The following is a 22071-nucleotide window of genomic DNA, read 5'->3' as shown; positions in this document are numbered from 1 at the left end:
ACCAGCCGCACGTCGGAGTATTGATGAGGAAATCAACGCTGCCGGCGGTGCTCTCCTGTGGGAATGATAATGAAGTTTCAACTGCAAAATAAAAAAACAAAAAAGAAAAACTGCTGCAAAAGCTCCAGCAGCTGCTTACATGTTTGTTTTATAGGGTTTAGAAGCACAAGTGCTAATAGACACTGCAGAGATGATGGGAGGGAGGTGGTGTGTGACGGTGTGTGACAGCACGTGGGCGTGGGTGTGTGTGTGTGTGTGTGTGTGTGTGTGTTTGCTCTTCCGTGTGTCAGGACTCCCTCGGGTACCTGCATCAGTGCCTGTTTCTGCTGACAAAGCCCCGCTGCATGTGAACACACTCGTTCCACACACATTCCTCACTCGCTCCGCCTGCCCGTCTCTGCGGACCAGTCGTTAATCACATTTGAGGCGCAGTTTGCACAACAAATCGCTGAATACGCGATGAGACTCGTCTATGAATTATCATACAGTGATTCAGAATGGGGTAAAGATGGTGGAGGATTCGCAGTTTGTTGTGTTGCGGATAAATATTAGTCTATTGGGTAGACTGTTCAGAAATATTCTGTTAAAAAAAATGTGGCAGCAAGGTACAGAACAAATGTTAGAAAAAATGCTGGAATATTGTTGTAAAAATGTTTAAAAAAAATAAAAATATCAGCAAATATCTGTAAAGTAATTACATTTTTGCTGATATAAGTACAGCCCAATAGTGCAATTAAAAGCACACACATTTCAAAACAACAAATAAATAAAATAATTACATGTTGGTGGTTTAATACATTTTCTTTATTTTTTTCTATGAATTAGCAATATAATATGCATTATTTATTTATTTATTATTATATGTAATTTAACAAAATGACAAAAAAGTCTATAAAACAACAGTTTAAATAATTCTGCAACATTTTTAAAAATCATTTATATATATATATATATATATATATAATTATTGTTCAAAAAACAGGAAATATCTTTAAAATGAATACATAAATACTATATAATAACACAAATAGTGTCATTTTAGAGTCAAACATTTTAACAGAACAAACTATGATTTGTAAAAAAACACATTTTTGGCCTGTTTTTTGTTTGTTTGTTTTTCACTTGACATGTAAATTACCACTTTCTCATGTGATTTTACTAGATATCTGTGTGTAATTGTAACATAGCAATATTTGTTTTTCTGATTTAAATACAGTGAACCCAGTATTATACTGCAGTCAAACATTGTAAAAGAAAACAAATATCATTCGTAGCAATACAGATTTTTTGATGTGGACGTTCTTCACAATTTTGATCTGTTTTCTTTCACAGCATATCAACATGTAAATTACGTTTTTTTTCTGTGATTTTACTCTTAAGATATATCATTTCTGTACTACTTATTATCTTAACAGTAAATTAAAATATATATATATATATATAACCCTGTGTGAGCTCCTCTCAGCCTAAAAATAGAATTGCACCACCCTCTTGAGTAAAATTAGACATACATACATAGCATCTGTGTGCTTTACTGCAGGTTCTATTTAATTAATCACCTCTAAGTAGCTAGTTTGAGAGATTAAAGTGCTGTAAATGGCTCCATTGATATTAAATCAGCTTTGAGGATGATGAGAGAAGCAAACCCCTCATCAAAGCGCTGCAGGGTCACCTCAGGACACTGCAGCTGATTGGTCGGACAGATCTGTCGGAGCAGATCTGAAGCTGCTGTGTGTTGGTAGGTTCTGGTCTGGAGGGAGTCGTACTGTACGTGTGCTGTAGGCTGTGTGTGTGCGTGTGTGTGTGTGTGTGTTTGGCTTAATGTAGGCTCTACTCTGGCATTCCTTTCCCTCATCTTCTTGGCAATGCTCTGACTGTGTGTTTCCCCACTCAGAACTGGCAGTCTAGACTGCCATGAATAATGTAAGCAGCGCTGCTCCCAACCTTAAAACCTTCTAATTGCCCTGTTTAAGGGCTGCATCAACAGCTATACTTGAGATCATTAAACTTACACTCTGATAACCAACTGCATGAACAAAGACATTTATTACAGGGGAGGCTGAGGGAGGCCATTCGTCTTGCTCTTTGTGCTTTCCCTCCTGCTCAGTGCGTCTATTTTCTATGCACAGCATCATCCTTCAACAGATCCAGACTTAGCTTTATTATCCTTTTCTCTTACTCCTTTTCTTTAGCCTCTTATTTTTTATGTAGTTTTTGTTGTCATTTCCATTTTGCCAACAACGAGGCTTGCACAGTATTCAACAAAACTGACTTTGCTGTATTCAGTTTTTCTGCGATAGATATTGCAGTATAAAAAATACAGGACTTTTCACCAGATTCCTTAAATTTTGAAAGACTTACTCCTTCCAGAAGGATTGAGGTATTTTGTTAGGGAGTGCATTTGCATCAAAAATAAAGATTTTTTTTTTTTTAAATCTAAAAGCGCCATCTGGAACTTCTTTCATATGATGTAACTCTGGCAATGGCATCCAGAATACTTTTTTTGTCTTTGGATGGCAGATCTGGCTTTGCACTCGTCATACGGAGCTTTGTGGTCCTGATTCAAACGGTCAAACAAATTAGCTGACTTGTTTAGTGGCAGCAACTGCTAGAACACATGTTTCAAACTCAAGGCCCGCGGGCCATATCCGGCCCGTAATACAATTACATCTGGCCCGCGAGATCATTTGACATTGATTTATTATTATTGTTATTAATGGCCCGACGATACGAAGCGCTGATAACACACAAACTACAGATCCCATAATGCAGCGCAACAGCTGCCTTGCCAAATGATGGGTTACCTGGGAACATTTCTGCATCTTTTAAGTCAAGCGTCTGTTATTGTCTGCAACCCTATTGTAACGTCAAAGCTAGCCCTTAACAATGGCGAAAAGAAAAATTGATTCTGAAAACAGGGGCCTTTCAAAGCGACATTGCCGGCAAAGTTGACATTGCCGGTAAAGCCGTGTGTCTTATTTGTGGAGCTAATGTGGCTGTAATTAAGGAATTTAATCTAAGATGGCACTTTGAGACAAAACATCAGGACAAGCTGAAAAACCTGCATGCAGACCAGAAGCTACAGAAAATGGAAGAGTTAAAGAAGAATCTGACATCTCAGCAGACGTTTTTCACCAGAGCGAAACATTGTTGCCCTAGGAAAAAAACAGTTGCTAAATGAAAACTTGCTGTAGTAAATACTGTGAAATTCAATGTTGGTCATCAGATTCACTACAAAAGTTTTTGGGAGTAGAATATTATTTCTAATGGATGCATCCATGCTATGTATGTAGTTTTTTTATGTATATTTTACATGTACATTTTCTACATAAACAAGGCAGGTGACAACTTTACTTTCTTAACTGTCTGTATAAAATAGCTGCGACTTAAGATTTAAAGGTGTGCAGAGTTAATTTAGGTGTTCACAATTACTTTCCAGATGTCGAAAACGGACTTCAAAAAACTTCTATATCTTGATAGGTTTGATTTTTTTTAAATTCCAGGACTATGTTTTTAAGTTACACATTCCTGTGACTAAATATGTTGTGACCATTGTACAATCACTGTGATCGGTTGTAATGCACAATGCACACAAATAATTGTTAAACTGAGTCATAGTGTTGTTGAAATTGCACTTACTTTAATCTCTGGTTGTTTCTAATATAATTTTTAAAAGGACAGTTCATTACACATAAAGATTTTTCTAATATACTTGTTCTCCTTTGCGCTAAAACGTCGGAAAAACTTATTGTTACTTCTCGGTAGTTATGCTATAAGTTTAATGGTTCGGCCCCTTTGAGATCAAATTAGGCTGTATGCGGCCCCTGGACCAAAATGAGTTTGACACCACTGTGCCAGAACATGTTTTTGTTAACATCATCCATTTTTGTAGTTGAAATATCACCATAGAACTGATGTGCTTCTTTTCTGTGCCAAATCTTCCTTTTGTCTCTCCTGTTCCATGCTCATGTCAACAAATTACGTGTTGTGAATTAAGTTGTTTTAAAGTATCCAAGAACTTTTAAATTGGAGCAAACTATCTCATACAGATTGGTCATGGAAATAGAGAACCAATGTGAGTTTTCTTTTTGTATCAACTAGTGAAAAAAAAAATCTGTAGCATGTTGTGTTTGAGTTAATTTCACTTCCCCTCCCATTGCATTTTGCACACTGCATGCAACACTGATGCTTAAACAATATACTGCACAGCCCCGCTAACAGCACCCTTCAGTCAGGATCGAATGCATAACTATATTTTAAGCTGCATTTAAGCAAGTAATGGGTCTCTCTGGCTCGACATCTCAAGACAGAAACACCTAAATCTGCCACCATGTGCAAAAGTCAGAGTACCGTTGGGGAGGTGGAAGACAGGGGAATGAAGATAGAAAAGTGAATTTTAATGATGTTGTTTGGGTTTGTTTTTGCTGCATAATTGCTGAGTGTTGATGCTGAAAGTCGGCTGTAATCAAAGCGCCGGCCTGCTCACGGAAACACACGCTGGACGGATAATCGGCCCTTAGCAGATGTGGGGAAACCTGGAGATGGAGCCGAGAATCTGTCAAGTTGTTTCCAAGAGGAAGAGTGTTTCTCTCTCTCTTTTATTCTACTGTAAACCAGCTCTAATGAAGGCTGAATGCGCTGGTTATTTTTAGACATATGGAGAGAGTAAAAGTGTAGCTCATTATATATATATATTAAAAAACCCTGTCATTACTGCATTGCCACTGCTGCACCTTAAGCTGCAGTCTTCTGCTGGGTCTGTTTATTCAGCCACTGATTCAGTGTTTTCCTTCTTTACACACATATCTCTAATATTACAGAAAACCTGCACACTTTAACCTCCTTCCAATCAGTTTCTGCATTTGCCGTGTATCAGTGTGAAGCATTAGAGCGGACATGTGTCGTCTACAGCTGTGAAGTGAAGACACACGGTCTCCTCCTTCAGCTGATCTCCAGAATCTGACAGAGTTGGGGAGTATCAATGTCTTAAACGGTGAATGACTCTCTGGATGAGTCTGTGCTGGGACTGTCAGCGGTTGGGCATGGCTGCTCAGCGAAAATGTTATGATTGGCCCCATCCATCCCGAGAATGTGTTTTGATTGGCCGCCGTACAAGAATCCCATGCCTCGAGTTGAGACGGAGTGCAGGATTTGTAGTAAGTGGGGAATATTAAAGAACATACATCTTGATAAAAGATGAGATTTCATCGTGGCCTCATCTCTTTTGCGATCAGCTGCTCCCCATAAACATGGCTTTCTAGCAGTGCCTAAGTGGGAAATATTACAATAGATCCATCTTGATAAATGGGCGTACAGGACCCTGTCACAGCAGCCCCGTCAAAAACACTGCACCCTGGTGGAAGTACAGTGTGAATGCCCGAACCCCAGCTGCTCTCAAGTCCTCCTACCCACTAGAAAACAGCCCCTTCCATTTACCCCCTTCAGCTTTAGTGCCAGGTCAGATAAGCACAGGGTGTATTTCCAGCATTTGTTTTGACTCCTTGCCCTGACACTGTGGTCTCCTCTGTTGGTGCCTCTGCTGTGGATGCTGCCTGTCTGGCCCCGAGCTGGTCCGACTCCTGCAGAGCGGGTCAGATATGATACCGACATGTCTGTTTCGAGCCTCGATTTGAAGGGAATTTCAAATTTTGTTTAAGTCCTGATTAAATTCACCGCATGCGGTTTACCAGATGAACATCTCCTCAGATTGCTGTGCCTTTTGAAAATCTCACAATAGTAGAACATCTTGACCGAACATTTTGAAACAGATTTACAGTTGGTGTGCCTCCGTCTTCTGAAGCGCTGCCCGCTATCTTAATAAAAGTTGAAGCGAGGACGGATGAGAGCAATAACTTGGTGCTGATGCAATTACCTTGCAAATGGTCTCATTACAACACTGACCTCACTCAATACTACAAGAAGAAATGTAGCCCTATTTGTCATATTATGATTTGTAGAGGCAATTTTTAATATGGAGTTTTGTAATAAGACACTAATGATTTTGGCCTTCCGCTCTGCCAGTATAACTCTTCTGGCTTTTTGCGAACCCTTAGTCTGTCAAGAAGTCGTCTTCATGGGCTCCACTGTGTTTTCTGTTTCTGTGTACACTCTAATGAGCTCTGGCTTTGACTGAAGGCAGCAGAGCAGGACCTTTCTTTATTACCACTCTTTGTTTTGTTGCTTTTATTTAGAAAGCCTTCCTATTTCTGATTTTATTGCAAAGTGAAGAAGAGGAGAAAGCAGATCTAGAGGATATTTTTAAAGCATTACAAAGATAACTCTTTGTGATTAAACCTTTTTAAAGTATATAATAAATGTATTGATATGTTTCCACTTTTTTGACTCTTTGTTGTCCTTCTCTGTGTGTTTTTTTAGACCCATTCAGAAGCTGAACAGCTAACATTCTTGACAACCAACAAAGGAGATGCAGAGAAGACCTTGGGAGAGCAGCTAGGATGGCTGAGGCTAGACAGAAGCAGAGCTGCTTTGTACAGAGAGATGATCCATGTTTACCTGCATCCATACAGCTCCAGGGCACCTTTTAATGATGCCTCATTTGGTCCTCTTGAATAACTTTTGGCCCACACTGAAAAAGGTCCTCCATTTTGATTTACAACTCAGTCTGTCGATGTTCCCCTGCCTCTGACCTCTCAGCTGCCATGCGGTTAGACCAATGAGGCTCAGGGAGCCTTTCGTTACGTGTCTGTGAGGCCTCCTCTCCACTCTATGGAGGCTGAGCCCACCCGTCCGGCTGATGGGGAGCGCTCTGGAAGGCAAGAGCAGCAGCATGTGACGGCTGAAACTTCACTCGGGTCTTGTCCACCTCAGCAGCCCCAGCAGCCTCCCAATCCTCGTCCTGTGCACAGAGCCTTGGGCCGCTTGCAAAACCGCCAGCCCAGACGCACTGACCTTCTGCTTCGGTTACAGCAGCAGCAAGCAGTAGCATGGCAGCATTCAGACACCACAGGTCCCTCAGGAGGCAGCTTCCACTCTACGGCTTCACCATCAACCTCATCCCTCCCTTCTACGTCCTCCACCCGGGGTGACCATGGTCCGGGGGTCCCATCTCACGCCAGCCAAGAGGGATTAGAAGGGGTCAGTTCACCCAAAAAAGGGGAGAAGAAACCACAAAAACCAGGGAAATATGTGTGCACTTTCTGCGGCCGTGCATGTGCCAAGCCAAGTGTTCTTCAGAAACACATACGCTCCCATACAGGAGAAAGACCCTACCCTTGTGCCCCCTGCGGTTTTTCTTTTAAGACCAAGAGCAACCTGTACAAGCACCGCAAGTCTCATGCCCATCGCATTAAAGCAGGTCTGGCGTCCAGTCGTGATGAGCCCAGTTTCAGTGGTCCAGAGGGCAGTGGTGTTGGAGAAGACCCCGAGGAACACACAGAAGGAGAAAGCACTGAGTCTGAGGAGGAGACGGGCCAGCATAGAAAATCCTCCTCTAAGGAGATGCTCAGACAGCAGAGGAGAGGCGGGAAGGAGCGTCCAGGAGGCTCCGAGGAGACCCAGAGGCCTGAAGACTCCCAGGCTGTCAAGCAAAGACTGGCACTGAGACTCAGTGAAAGAAAGCGTGGACCCATGGCTTCTCCAGATGACCCTCCATCCTCCCTCTCCACCTCATCTTCCTCTCTTGGCCCCGGCAGTAAGGGGAGCACAGAGTCTGGCTACTTCTCCGGATCAGGCAGCACCGAGTTGTCTCAAGTTAGCCCCCCGAGTTCCAGTGCCAAAACCTACGCAGAAATTATTCTCGGGAAATATGGACGACTGGGAGGGCAGCAGCGCAGTCCCCACCAGCAACATCCTCATTCTTCACATTCCTCATCCTCAGGAACCGAGGAGAAGAGCATTCCTTTCGCTGTACCCAAAACCCAAGTCATCGAACACATCACCAAGCTCATCACGATCAATGAAGCAGTTGTAGACACGAGCGAGATTGACAGCGTGAAGCCGCGACGCTCTTCCCTGTCCAGGAAAAGCAGCATGGAATTGCCCAAATTTACTGCCGCTAAAGATCCATACACGTTCGACCCCAAAGGAGAAGTCGCAGGCCCCAGCGGTTTGAGGCACCTCCAAAATCCCGAAGCAGATCCTTCAGGTACACAAGAGCTGTCAGCAGTGCCTCTGCTTAGAAGCCACTCAATGCCATCGTCTACCAGCCAAGGAGAGCCCGTCACCTCTGGCACCATGTCCCCTAGAGGTTACCGCCTCTGCCAGTCGTTTGATGAGCAGCAAGCAGTGGTAGCAGAGATGAGGGTTGGCCATGCCCAGCGTATGCTCAGGCGCCAGCCTGCCATAGAAGTTCCCCTGGGAGCTGAGCTCATGTTGGAAGAGGCCAGTCCCACCTCCTCCTCCTCTTCAGCCAGAGGCACTGAACCAACCAGGCAGCCACAGCAACAACAGCAGAAGAGTCTCAGCCTGTTAGAATGTGCAGCATGTGGGGCCCGTTTCCAATACAGTGAAGGCTATGAGGCCCACAGGGGCATCTGTCAGGGACATGAACAAGAGAGTGGGGATGCAAGTAAAACATGCAGGGAGGATCGCCCCCTGATGATGCACTATAAGTTCAGAGCACTGGCCATGGCTGTGAGGAAGAGGAGGAAAGAGGAGAGTCTGGAGGAGGATCCTCCCAGCCCAGGACCTGTAGCCATGTCAGGCAGCTCTGCAGGCCTCATTCCAGTGCTAAGCGGACCAGAGCACAGCCAGGCCCTCTCAGGTTTGTTTGTATATCCCTGCAGTAGTAGATAAAATTAGACTATTATCCTGTGTAAGCAATATTGTGTCTTTTATTAGAGACTGCTTGATCTTCTTTTAACATTGAAGTTACCTGAATAGCTATATAAATATTAAAAAGAGAAAAACACACACATAACAAGCCACTTTAACCCATTGAACTCCAGGTAGTTTGTGGGCTCATTTGTCACTACATTATAAAGTCCTGTACCTCTACAGAAACAGCATAACCACTGGTAATTGATCTTTACTGCAGTATGACACAGTTAGAATACAATAAATTAAAACAGAAGAAAAAGCACAAATTTGAATTTCTCGATTTCTTATTTTACTAAAATTGAAAAGTCAACATGTACAGCATTTTTACAAATGCCCATAACTATTACCAGTACTGGAAAAAGATGACTCTATCTACTGTACATATTTTGCTACTTAGATTTTTTTTCCATGCTATTAATTTTCTGGACACAACACCATGTCACAGACAATTTGAAAAATTGAAATATTGACATTTTTTTCTGTTTTCACCATTGCTGTCTCTGATAAATGAGATAAATTCAGTTATTTTATGAGCTCATGTCCCTCTAACCTGCTGGTAGGATTTGAAATTTAGAAGGTTAAAGCACCCAAAAAAAAAGGGAAACATTACTGTGTGAAATGGCATTGCACTGTAGATAAGGAAATTAAATCCATAAACAGCTAAATGTTGTTGTTCAAAAGCGCTAAACCAATAGATTAAAATGAGAGGTAATTTGTTTTTTTTTCTCCTGTTTGTCTCTAGGTGTTTCTTTACAGACTGAGCCAAACCAACAGCAGCAGGACAGGAAGGGTGTGTCTGTCATCCAGCACACTAGCTCTTTTGAGAAGCAGGAGAGCATATCAATGGAAAGTCAGGGACCAGACCTCAGAGAGAGTCAGCAAACACAACAACCCGAGCCAAAACCATCACCCTCTACATCTCGCCTCATCCGCCAGCCAAACATCCAAGTGCCAGAGATCCTTGTTACTGTGGAGCCTGATGCTGACATGCCATCTGTGTCACCCCCAGTGACAGCATCCTCGTCCAAGGTACACGAGTATTTAAAGGACCATTTGGCTATGTGTTTTCTAACCTTTTTGTTTTAGTTCTTTTATTTGAACTTCTTTAATGCTGCAATTTTTAAGCAGGTGTGTATTCGGTGTCTGTTTATCTTGCGCTCAATCCTTTATTAATCAAAAAATGTATCTGTCCTAGGAGGCAGAGAAAGTAGAGGAGTTCCACTGGCCTCAGCGAAGCCAGACGTTGGCCCAGCTCCCTGCAGAGAAGCTGCCACCAAAGAAGAAAAGACTCCGCCTTGCAGAAGCAGCCCAGTCCTCTGGGGAGTCTAGCTTTGAATCTCTGTCTCTGCCTCGCAGCCCAAGTCAAGAGAGCAACATCTCAAGTGTCTCTGTTTCTTTTGAGGACACTGCAAGATCCGAGCCAGTCGTCTGGGCTTCCGGTAGCCAAAGCTCCCAGATGCTGATGGTGCCATCCGCTTCTCACCAACACCACCAAAGCCACAAGGAGATGAGGCGCTCGGCCTCAGAGCAGGCCCCAGCAAGCCCACAGCAATCAGAGCAAATCTCAGAGAATAGAAGTAAATCTTTTGACTATGGATCCCTGTCGCCCCAGCAGCCTGCATCCTCCTGGAAAGAAAGGAGAAAGTGTCTCCTCGTGAAGCATGCCACTTTAGGTGAACCTGAGCAGGAGGTGGGGGTCAGAGAGTCCAGAGCAGAGAGCCCAAAGCCTGGTCCTTCCCACTCTACCTATCCTCCTCCATATCCCTCTGAGGGAAGCGCCCAGTTCAGCCCGGAAGCCACAGGAAAAGCCTTGCAGCTGTTGCAGCCACAAATCTTCCCTTCCTCTCAGGATGTGCTCCCGCTGCAGCCCAGAAGCCAGCAAGTGTTCCCCCTTGCACCACTGTCTCAGCTATTCCCCGCCACCACGGCCATATCTGAAGTACTGTCCTCCCACGTCATCCATAGAGCCGTCTTACATTCACACACAGGATCTCCGCCGATACAGATACACCCGGCACAGATCCACATGACAGAACGGTTGGGAATACCACTCCATCAGCTTCCTCCTCTCATTCCTCTGCAGTTCTCTTCCAGGACTCGAGGTAGTCAGACTTTGTACTTACCTGGTCCTCCGAGACTTACAACACATATTCCTGCCCTTCACACTACAGAGAGCAGACCGTCCCTCTCTTCCATGTCCTCTCCTCATCAGTCCCTTGTAACGATCTCCTACCACCACCCACGTCCGGTCATCGCCACATGCCTGGCTCAGCTTACACCAGTAGTGTCCCTTGTAGTGCCAGTGCGTCTCCAGACACATATACCTACCTATGCCAGTGCCATGTATACCACTCTGTCGCAGATTCTGGCTTCCACCCGCTCACAGGAACCAACGTCTTGCACAGCGATGGTCATCATGGGCCAGGTGGAGCAGGACAAGCTGCGAAGGGCATACTTGACGGTCCCCTCCCCAGACATCAAAAGCCTTCTTCCCCTCACCCTGCCAACGGAGCTGGCCTCAGGCTCTGGGGAAGGATATGGTCCGCTGGGGGCCGGAGGAAGCAAACGCATGCTTTCTCCTGCAGCCAGTCTGGAGCTCAGCACAGAGGCCCAGCGTCACCAGAAAAGGGTGAAAGAGGAAGAGGAGGGGGAGCGACACAAGGCAGGAGAGGAGGAAGAGGAGGAGGAGGAGACAGAATCGAAGGTAGGACAGGAAGAAGAAGGCAAAACCGCCGGGAAAAAACTGGAAGAAGGAGACAAAAAACAACCAGATAGGGTAGAAGTGACAACTGTGAAAGTGGAAGAGAAGCAGGACCAAGTACCAAGGAAAACTAACAGAGACGCAAAGGAGGAGGAGGAGAAGGAATCAACTGAGAAGACGAGTCAAAAAAAGGAAGACGTGCCAGCTGTGACAGAACGAATTGAGAGACCAAGCACACCTTCGTACCCCAGCCTCCACACCTCCACCACAGTCAACTGGTGCTACCGGCAGTACGTCAAACCCAACCCGTCTGCCCAGAGAGACCCCCGAGCCTCAGTTTATTCTACCTGGAGCGTCAGTGCTCACAACCCCAACTTGCCAGGCGTCAGCACTAAGGTGGCCTTGTCTCTGCTGTGCTCCAAACAAAAGCACAGCGCTGAGACATACACCATGGCGATGGCCCCTTCGCCAGCAAAGGGAAAACTGGCCCCTGCGACTAGCAGGACCCCACGTGTGTCAGAGGTAAACATAAACACAATATACATATAACCCTCTACAGTCTTGTCACATTTTTGTCACTGTGGGCACATTTTTCACTACAAGATGAAGTCCTGCACCTTTACAGAAGCAGCTCAACCATGAATAGACACAAGGAGAACTCAGAAGTGTCTTTTGTGCAGTATAGCAAAGTTTTAATATTTTAAATCTTAAGAAAAGAAAGAGCAAAAGTAAAATGTCTTTATTATTTTTTTCAAAAATTGAAAAGAAAACCTAAACTCCATATCCACAACATTTTTTCCAAGTGTCTACCAGGTCTTACCAGGACTGAAAAATCACTCCATGTGCTATAGATATTTTAGTATTTACATTTTTGCCACCTCGACAAACTCTGCGTTTTTCTCACACACAACACGGAACACAAGATATTTCACCATGCTGAATGTATCTTCTATCAACTTGGCCATCTGTTTACTGTTTTTTTTTAATCATATTGTTTTGATTTTATGTTTTTATTTTGTTCCCAATCCCTTATTTATTTCCAAACATGTTTCCTCTCTGCTCTGTGTAAGTATAGCCTGAAGTTCAGACAAATTTTATATTTAAACTTAATTGAATTTTCTTATATATATACTAATACTAAGTATATACTAAGTTTAGGGTCACCCAGGACATTTTCCATGAAAACTCACATTTTATTCATGTGCTAACATAATTGCACAAGGGTTTTATTATCAATTAGCCTTTTAACACAATTAGCTAACACGATTAGAACACAGGAGTGATGGTTGCTGTAAATGTTCCTCTGTACCCCTATGCAGATATTCCATTAAAAATCAGCCGTTTCATGCTAGAATAGCCATTTACCACATTAGCAATGTTTAGATCGTATTTCTGATTAATTTAAGTGACCTCAAACTTTTGAAGGGTAGTGTATGTTCCTGTTGAATCAGACAGCAGCAACAGAAAAGCGAGAGATTTGTACACATTTACGCACATGAAACCACAGCGTTAACCTAATTGAATACTTAGAGCTATAAATAATCCCCCAAAAGAAGACAGGATGGATCAGGACACTGTGTTCTTTACTTTACCTCAGACAGGTGAGCTGTCACACAGAGTCACGCTTTATAAGCTGCAGTTGTCTTCCTCAGGCTGAGTCCTGAGCTTCATCTCAACTGTCTGGATGTTATTGTTTTACCATTAAGTGAAAGCCAAAATATTGTCATGTAAAATGTTTTATTACAGAGATAATTCCGTTCCACAGTAACACAACAGAAAATTCACAATAGTGACATTATTGTGCATACAGTTGTTTGCTTTTACTACATACAGAACTTGACTGCTCTAGTCGTTAAATAAACCAGGAAAACACTGCAACAGGTAGGCTTGTAACAATAAAAACACATTATAAGGTGCTGTCAATGCCTGTATTATTACATGTATAAAAATGCAAATAATAAATACATTTAAAAAGTGTTGTCAGCTACAAGCCGCAATTGCATCCCACCATCCCACAATTTCACAATACAGAATACACCTAAGTAAAAATCAGAAGATTTATTTTTCTCTCATCTGCAGCTATTTGAATTTTTGGTACAGAGGTAAACCAAAAGTAATGGAAACTAATCAAGTTATATTACTTTAATATTTTAATGCTTAGATTTGGTTCCTTTTTTCCAGCAGGTAATTTGTAATCATGCTGCAATTCATTTTTAAAGTAATCTTCCCAACCTGAACGCAACAGAGTTCAACAGCACAACGCTTCATTTTAAGTTGTTTTGAATTTTTCTCTGTGTCTTGAGTGTAGGTACATGCCACCCCACCCTGCACCCTCACTGAAGTAACGGATCAGCCGCAGCTTGAAAAGGAGGAAACTAAAGAGACGAGAGAAGAGGAAGGACCGTCCACCTCCAAGCAGGCCGAGCCTTCTCGCGTTCGCATCTTTGAAGGAGGGTAAGAGCTGCAAGTGTTAAAACGGGCGTCTTTTATTTCAGCATTTTTGCAAGCGCTGGCCTCGTCGCACAAGCTCTCCTGTCATAAAACCAACGCCTGACGAGAGCAAAACAGCGACGATGGAGAGCTGACAAGAGCATGCAGAGAATTACAGTAACAGATGGGAGGCCGCGGGGCCCGCAGGGACTTCATTTGTACCTGCAGCCAAGCTTTTTCCTCTCACTGCTGGCATGAGTGTCTGTGTTTTAGAAGTGTTAATTTGGAGAGAGAGCAGTGTGTGTGTGTGTGTGTGTGTGTGTGAAGGGGTAAAGGTTGTCTCCAACTTCACTTTGTGAGACTCTCAATATCTTTTTATGGTTACAGAAAGTTGCAGAGAAGACACAGAGGCACACTGTGAGGCAATCTGCAAGCAATCAGAATCACAGCCATGACTGTTGTGTTTGTGTGCATGTTTGTCTTCAGACCTGCACATATACACACACACATTCATGCTTCCCGTAAATGTCTGACTGATCTTTTCCAGTGCTGGCTGTTTTTCTTCCTCAGGTTTACGGCTAAAAAAGTTTCCCCAGCAGCTGATTCTGTGTAGATCTGGAGCAGAAATAGATGAGATTAAAAACAAGATGAGTAAAATATGGAAGTATTAAGAGCAAACATACTGGTATTCCTTTCGATCAAAATGGAAAATACTGAGAGATTAGAGATTTTGCAGGATGCTTTTTTTTGCGCATTAAGGTTTGTGTTTTGTGCTTATGTGTGCAGTGTGAAGGAGTTGTCTGCTTAACAGTAGATAAGGCACTAATTACGAGTCTTTATCATCTGCAGCCACACATTCAGGAGTGCATTTTCATCCATAAACAGCCCACAGCTTCCCTCCTCCTTCCACTTGTCAGTCTCCATTGTACCACCGTTCTCCCTCTGCTCAGGCTGCCTGTTTCGCTCTGGCAGCTCTTCCAGTTTTACTTACCTGTGTGTGTTATTTTCTTTTCATTCCCTCCCAACCTCCTCTGTGTCCTCTCTCTGTGTATTTCCACCCCTTGATGTCCTTCTGCATTTCCGCCATGCATGCAAATAAGCACAGCTACTCAGTCTGGAGCGCAGCAGAATGTTTTGCTCCCTGACTCTGTTAGGACTCATTATCCCTATCTCCCTTCTTTTGTCAAGACTTTGAAATCACAACTGTGTGCCTCTCATTTTATTCCACACAACAGTCTTTTATGAATATGCATCTTGCAGCTTTGTTTGTGTTCCGGTTGCTTGCCACATTTCGTCCATTTTCGGAGATCCCTTTAAGAAAGAGGAGCGCAGGGCTCTCTAGGGTTTAGTAGTACCACTCAGCTAAAGGAAACCCTTTCTTCTCAATAACATGTCTCAGCAATTAAGCTACAATAGCTGCTCTTTCCTGGTGGCAGCAAAAGTCCGTGGAACATCAGCTTTAATCCTTCTTAGCGAGCACAAGCTGAACCGTCTCCTTTTCGGATTCTGTGAAAACATGCAGATTGATTTTTACGGTGTAAGTGGCAGATTTGTCATGACACTTTAACCACGCTGGTGAGCTGGGTTGGGCATCCCTGAGTCACATACAGCATGTGGCTTAACACTTGAAATCTCAAGAGCCACTGGCACGTGTGAAAGCATGTTAATTTTTTGAAAAATCTTAAAAATTACACCATTAATCAGAGATATAAAATGTAAAAACAGAAAAAAGATATTGGATTTATAGCTTTCCAGTGGTCCTCAAACTACTCATCTGTGACGTGCAGTTCTGTTGTAAAAAATAAGCAAAATTTGAGCTTATAATTTGGATATTTCACTAAACTCAGTTTAGTCTACATGTCTCATTTAGAAAGTGGCCAAAACTAAATAATTCGCACTGACCAGATTCTGTGAAAAACAAACAAAAAAAATGCTCTCCTTGGTGCAATTAGAATGCCATAAATGACTCAGCTGGAAGGAACTGTCACATGACCAAAATTGAGGGACTTTTCAGCTAAACTGGGATGAACTGTTGGCTGTGTTTACACAAAGCAGATGGGAGACATGTACAGGGACAAATAAAAATGTAAATAGTAAAATATTTATAGTATGTAGGGCCACCTTTTCCCCAGTATTAGCTAGTACAAATTTATGTAAATAAATAATCAAGGAAATTCAACTTTTTTAAATGATTTATCACATTGCAAATTTGATATGCTGAAAAACCACATTTTTGAGTTAGGTCTACTTCTAGACATGGTTGTGCCATTTCCATAGAGGCGCAGGACTTCTTAAAATGTGACAACCACACAGAATGCCCACAAACTGCTTGATGTTCAGTGGGTTAATTGGTTAATTAGTGAGCTACAGAGTTGCTGGAATAAAGGTGGAATCAAACTGAGCCCAGTCCTAGCAAAGCTAACTGAGCTGTAGCCTTTCATTTAACGGGGAAGATGTACAGTATCATCTTTTCTTCTAATCCTGTGCCAGAAAGGGAATAGATAAAGCTTTAAACACATAACCGTCAGTTTATTACACTGTGAGCTCCACCTCTCAGTTACTATCCAGTTGTTTCAGATTGCAATGAGACAGTGACAGGAGCAGAAAACGGCCAGAAACTGCTCAGAGTTCAGAGGGTTAACACTCATACAGCATTTGTCAAAAATATTAGTTCAGTCCAATTCCTTTCTGGCCCAATGACAAATAAAGCTTGATTCAGTGTGTGTTGTTCAGAGCTGCTGTGCTGAAATTCACTGGACGTATCAGTCAATCACCCTCTGCTTTGTAGAGTTATTCCCTCTACTAATGTAACAAGGCGGTCGTAAAGCTACAAAACAAGACTGTCGGCTGAATCTACCGAGACGTGCTGCTGATTTAATGCTCGATGCGTGAAGTGCAACTCCTGCCTTGGTTTTTTTTTGTTTCTTTTCCTGAGGTGTGGGTGGATATTTTTAGCAGCAGCAACAAATACATGCCGGTTAAACAGTAACCAGCCCCTGAATGAATGCAGCATAATGTCACTGCTGAGACTATTTTACAGTTGTGCAACAATTTGTTATGTTTTGCCGCTGCTGGTTCTCGGTTGTACAACGGGGGCATTCACAGTCTCGTTTCTCGTAGATGTGGTGCGTATCCTGTTATTAAACGCAGTCTGCACACGTTGGATATTTACCATTCAGAGTGGATTGTGCGTCTCTTCATGAGTGCAGAGCAGTGTTTCATAGAGGACAATTCATTCAGATATAAAACATCTGCGGTCCACTTCTGTCCACAAATAGCCTCTCGGTAAACAGCAAGATTGCGCATAAACAATGTTTTTATAGTCTGGACCTAAATGTGTTGCTTGATTTTCAGATGCAGCGTCTATTTTCGGTTGGTGGCCATAGCCAGGCTTCCCTTCCCTCTCTTTAGCTGCTGCTGTTGTTGGCAGGGCCACCCGATCGCAGCAGAATAGCTGGTATTCTTTGTGCTCCCGGGGTGTAGTGGAGGGAACAGCCAAGGGACTCAGTGCTGCTGGGGTTTTGGTGGGGCTTCCCCAACCCGCCTCCATAAAGAAAGCCTTGTTTTCCGAGTTTCTTGTGTCTGTCTGTGTTTTGTGTGCAGTTTGTGCACGCACTGTGTTTCTGCTGCACACAGTCTGACATCCACATTCATCATCATTATTATTATTACAAAAGCAGCTCCAAATATGTTTTGCTTGGAACAATGAGTTAAATCACTGCAATATCAAAGGGGTCACTCGTAGCCTCTTAGCATCTCTGAGAACTTTGTTTTGGGTTTTTTGGTCTGCTAACTTCAGCCTCATCCACCTTGTTTTTAACACCTGTTTTCAGAGACTAACTGAAAACCACATCATCAGTTGGCAGAGACCAGAAAAAAGCTAAAAAGAGAGTGAATATAATGCTTATATTTACCAGATGGTCAGAAGCAGAACTATAAATCAATCCTAATGTTGCTCCACATCTACTGGATGTGGAAATAAGCGACTTGTTTGCTTAGACATTCACCAACAACGGGGTCGCACGTTAATATCTTTTCAGCTTGTTCCATTGCCCTCAAGTGAACCAAAATTGAATTAAAATCGCAGCTCAGTTTGATCAGTTAAATCAATATGTTGCTATACATGTAGCTCAGTTAAGAATCTAGTATTTAGCCTTTCTGATCCGTAAATTCCAGCACTTAGAAGTGTTCATGAAAGTCATCTTAATATGAGATTTTCTGTCGACTAAAGCTTCTGTCTTTCTGTTTTTTCTCATTTCTTTCTCTTAGATACAAGTCCAACGAAGAGTATGTTTATGTGAGAGGTCGCGGCAGGGGAAAGTACATATGTGGAGAGTGTGGCATCCGCTGCAAGAAGCCAAGCATGCTGAAAAAGCACATCAGAACACACACTGATGTCCGTCCATACATCTGTAAGCACTGCAACTTTGCCTTCAAAACCAAAGGTAAAGTGACACTTTACGGTTTACATAAAACATGAATAGCACTTAGGTTCTTTTCGTTCTACAAGGTGGGCCAAAAGCAGACTTACACTTAGTAGGTAGAATTTCAGTAAATCAGACACCAGACCTGTGCTTTCAGATTTATTTCTTGTGTGATAAATTGCCTGGCATGAAGGTGGGGGAGTGTTAAAGGCTCCTTGCCATGATGTGCGCACCTGCTCTGCATTTTCACACTTCCAACACTGCTTCAGTATCCACTTTCTTTGCTCTTGATTTAATTTGTTTGCCACTGCTCACAATCACTGTAACAAAAAAATTAAAAAGATAAAAATCGAAATCAAAATTGAAAGAAATAGCTTAATGACATTTCCGAAACGTGAATAAGGGATGAATAGTGACACAACTGTAAGCCTGCTTTTGGCCCAATGAACAATGAAAAATGAACAATGAGAAGTGTCAACATTGCACCTCTGAAAAGCAACAGCTGCACCTGATTGAAATTTGTCCAGTATCTACCTAACAGTATCCTTGTAGTGCAGCGATACACCGCTCCCTGGGCTCCTGCCACCTTTTGAAAGCTCCCAAGATCTGTAAGTGTGCCAAACACATCTGTGGCTGGAACTGAATCTCCTCCACTGTGTCAAACAGATGACCCCTCAACTTGACTTTCATTTGCGGGGGAGGAGAAATGAAATCACAGAGGGACAAATCTGGTGAGCCGATGGGTGGAGAGTGACAAAAAATACTTTTTTAGTGCTTTGGAAGGGGGTGCGTTTTGTACAATGGCATGAACCAAATTTCAGGTCCTTTTCACCAAATGTTCTCCCTCAGATGCCTCAGACATTTACAGTAGAACTGACAGTTAACAGTATGACATTCAGGGATGAATTCATTGTGTACAACGCTGTGAATGTCAAACAAAATGACAAACACGCTCCTGGTTGCCCAACCTGAACTTTCTTCAGTTCTGAGACTGTGGGCTTTTTGATGAATGAGTCTGCAGTCTCCAGGTAGGACCCAACTATTGTCACCAGTAACAGTCACCTTGGAGGTTGGGTCAGTTTGACATTGAATGTGATGTTTGTTCTCGGAACAAGTTTGGGGTCCGTTGTGAAATTGACATGAACATTGTAATGGTACATGTCCACAGAGGTGTTTTTAAGATGCAAAGAGGTGTGAAGCTTACCACCATTGGACGCTTGATGACCCTACGATTCATCAATGTCACCATAGATGACTGACAGCTACTCTTCAACAGGAATTCAACACAGACTTTGTCATCTAACAGCAGGTTGTCTGAAAACTTTCTCTATTACAGCCCACTATAATGTGATTCTAAAAACATTTAAGAAACCATGCAGCTGCTGAATCTGTCTTCATTTCAGACTGATGATGGTTAGTGTGAAAGTTTCTCAGGAGTTTCCAAAGATGGCAGATCCTGCTCAACACTCTTCATTTGTATAAAATAATCTAAAAATGAACTTTATGCAAATGAGGAATGGGAAATGCAGGAAATTTGCACTGTTACCAGAATGCATAGACAGTACCTGTATACAGTGGATGGAAAGCACTGAAGTGACGGATCCTTTGGACACATATCATAGGTGGTTAGAAGGGGACTTCCAGAGAGCATTTTGAATGTGGCAGGAACACTGGGAGCAGTGTGTCGTTGCACAAGAAATCAATTTCAAATGTGAAAGCAGGCAAATATAAATTAGATGCAGCTCTTGCTTCTTGTACATCATGTATAATCTGTTTTCTGCCCAGTGATCACATTTCACCAATGCTGAAGTATCCTCATTTTGCTTGCACTCTGTAAGTCAAGAGCAATTTTCTTGTGTCTTCCTAGGAAACCTTACAAAACACATGAAGTCGAAGGCTCATGGGAAGAAATGCCAGGCGATGGGAGTATCTGAGTCATCACTGGATGAGCCGGAGAGCGAGGAAACAGGTACTTCAGGGGATGAGGATGCATCTCACATATTTCCTTTTCCACTGTGGAGAAATATTGGTGCACAGCTGGATGAACTTCTGCCCATGAAGAATAGGAGCTGTTCAGCACTGACAGCTTATGCAACACCATCTTCTATTCTGCTCCCTCTGGCCTTGCATAAGAAATGAAAAAGTAAAAGATAAATAAGTGAAGAATGCAACTGCTTTCCTGATGCAGTTGCGCCAGTCTGGCCACTCTTACCTTGTTCCTACGGATGTGCTGCTGCCTTATAACAATACACAATAGAACGCTTATATCCGCCTCTAATCAAAGCTACTAAAGAGTCAAAGCTAGCCACCTCACGACCTCTCCTCTGACCTTCCTCTACTATCCCTCCCTCCGCTGCCTCTTTCTTGCTGACAGACCACTCTCATCACAGCCAAGGACATGCCATTTAAACCGCCTTTTCATTCACAAGGCTGTGCGGATAGTTTGTGAATAGAGGCACGATGATATTCAATTAAATTTCAGCCTTTTCAACCGAAGTCTATTTATAACATGTTTTTGATGAGTGGTGGGTGAGATTTGTCAGAAACATGCAGTACTGTCCTAACTCTTCGTGCTTCTTGCTGAAAATGTTCTGCTCTGTGTTATTATGGATGTTGGTGTTTGGTGCAACATTCAGAGCAATTTCAAAGTTTACAGTGTGGCTGTAAAGGTGATTTAAAGGATGTTTTTCTGTGTCTGCACCAACAGTAGGAAGTGATGAGCGTGCGTGCGGCTCAGAGGAGCAGGAGGAACATCAGTTTTCCGATGTGGAGGAGTCCGACGACGATGATGACGATGAGGAGGAGGAGGAGGAAGAGGAGTCTCATGAAGACCCACCGTCCTCCTGTTCATCAGACACCCACCCGTCAACTGGGGGGCGCTCCAGCGGCAGTCGGCACTCTCAGCAGGGCACTCCCGACCCCGATCCCTCGGGTCACAGCCCCAGTCAGGAGCCCTCCCCTCGGGGAGTTTGGCCCAGCAGGCGGGCGGCTTCGCCTGGCAGCCGGAGGGCGCTGTTCTCCCGGCGAGGCTGGAAAGCATCTCCAAGAGCCTTCTCACCCAGCAGCGAGAGTTGTTCGCCCAGTCGCAGCCTCTCCCCACGTCTGGAGCTGTCCTCACCCATCCACAGCCTCTCCCCGAGGACAGAGCTGTCTTCGCCCAGCCGGCATGTCTCACCCTCCCCTGAAAGAGGACCATCTCCCATCAGGCCACTTTCTCCTCTTCGTCCCATTTCACCCAGCTGCTACCGGTCACCACAAGTTCAGACGCCTCCGTCACCGCTGGGACTGCAGCACAGAAGCCCTGGATACCTACCGTGGGAGAGCCCCGGTACAACGGGACACCGTGTCAAACCGGTGGGTTGTTTTTAGTATGGTGTCGTGCATTATCATGAATTTATGCCTTGATATTCAACCCTAGAAACTCCAAAACACACTGGTAGGTTTAAAAGACGTGTTATCTTATAAAAATCACAACATTTACACCAAATATCAAAACCAGAAATTGCTAAAACAGAAAGGATTGTCAGCCACTCATCTGTGATTTCCCATTTCATCAGGAAATTAACCACATCTAAGCTAAAAGTGTTACATTTCATCAAAAACACTCATTTGAAAATGAATCATTGGCTCTAACCAGAATCTTGTCAGTGCAGACATGAGACTAAGCTGTGACCAACAGTCCCATGAAAAGAACTCTGACTTTTCTGAGCTGAGCTGTGGGATGTGTTTACACAGTGC

The 22071-nt window shown here is 43.4% G+C and overlaps 1 protein-coding gene across 3 annotated transcripts in view; it reads left to right on the top strand.

Moving 5' to 3' along the window:
• The window catches only part of LOC110950691 (transcription factor HIVEP3), a 54629-nt gene that overhangs the window by 30488 nt on the left and 2070 nt on the right, over positions 1–22071 (top strand). For all 3 annotated transcript variants that reach the window (XM_022193434.2, XM_051956533.1, XM_051956534.1), the window contains 7 exons: positions 6376–8722; positions 9521–9807; positions 9974–12001; positions 13788–13933; positions 18179–18354; positions 20201–20302; positions 21041–21687. In XM_022193434.2, the coding sequence (XP_022049126.2) occupies positions 6727–8722; positions 9521–9807; positions 9974–12001; positions 13788–13933; positions 18179–18354; positions 20201–20302; positions 21041–21687 (5382 nt within the window). In that variant the 5' untranslated portion in view covers positions 6376–6726. The remainder of the gene's footprint in view (positions 1–6375; positions 8723–9520; positions 9808–9973; positions 12002–13787; positions 13934–18178; positions 18355–20200; positions 20303–21040; positions 21688–22071) is intronic.

The sequence above is a fragment of the Acanthochromis polyacanthus genome, chromosome 12 (genome assembly GCF_021347895.1).
Source record: "Acanthochromis polyacanthus isolate Apoly-LR-REF ecotype Palm Island chromosome 12, KAUST_Apoly_ChrSc, whole genome shotgun sequence".
Lineage (NCBI taxonomy): Eukaryota > Metazoa > Chordata > Actinopteri > Pomacentridae > Acanthochromis > Acanthochromis polyacanthus.
Note: the sequence above shows the minus strand (reverse complement) of the source record. Positions and strands in the feature narration are given on the sequence as shown.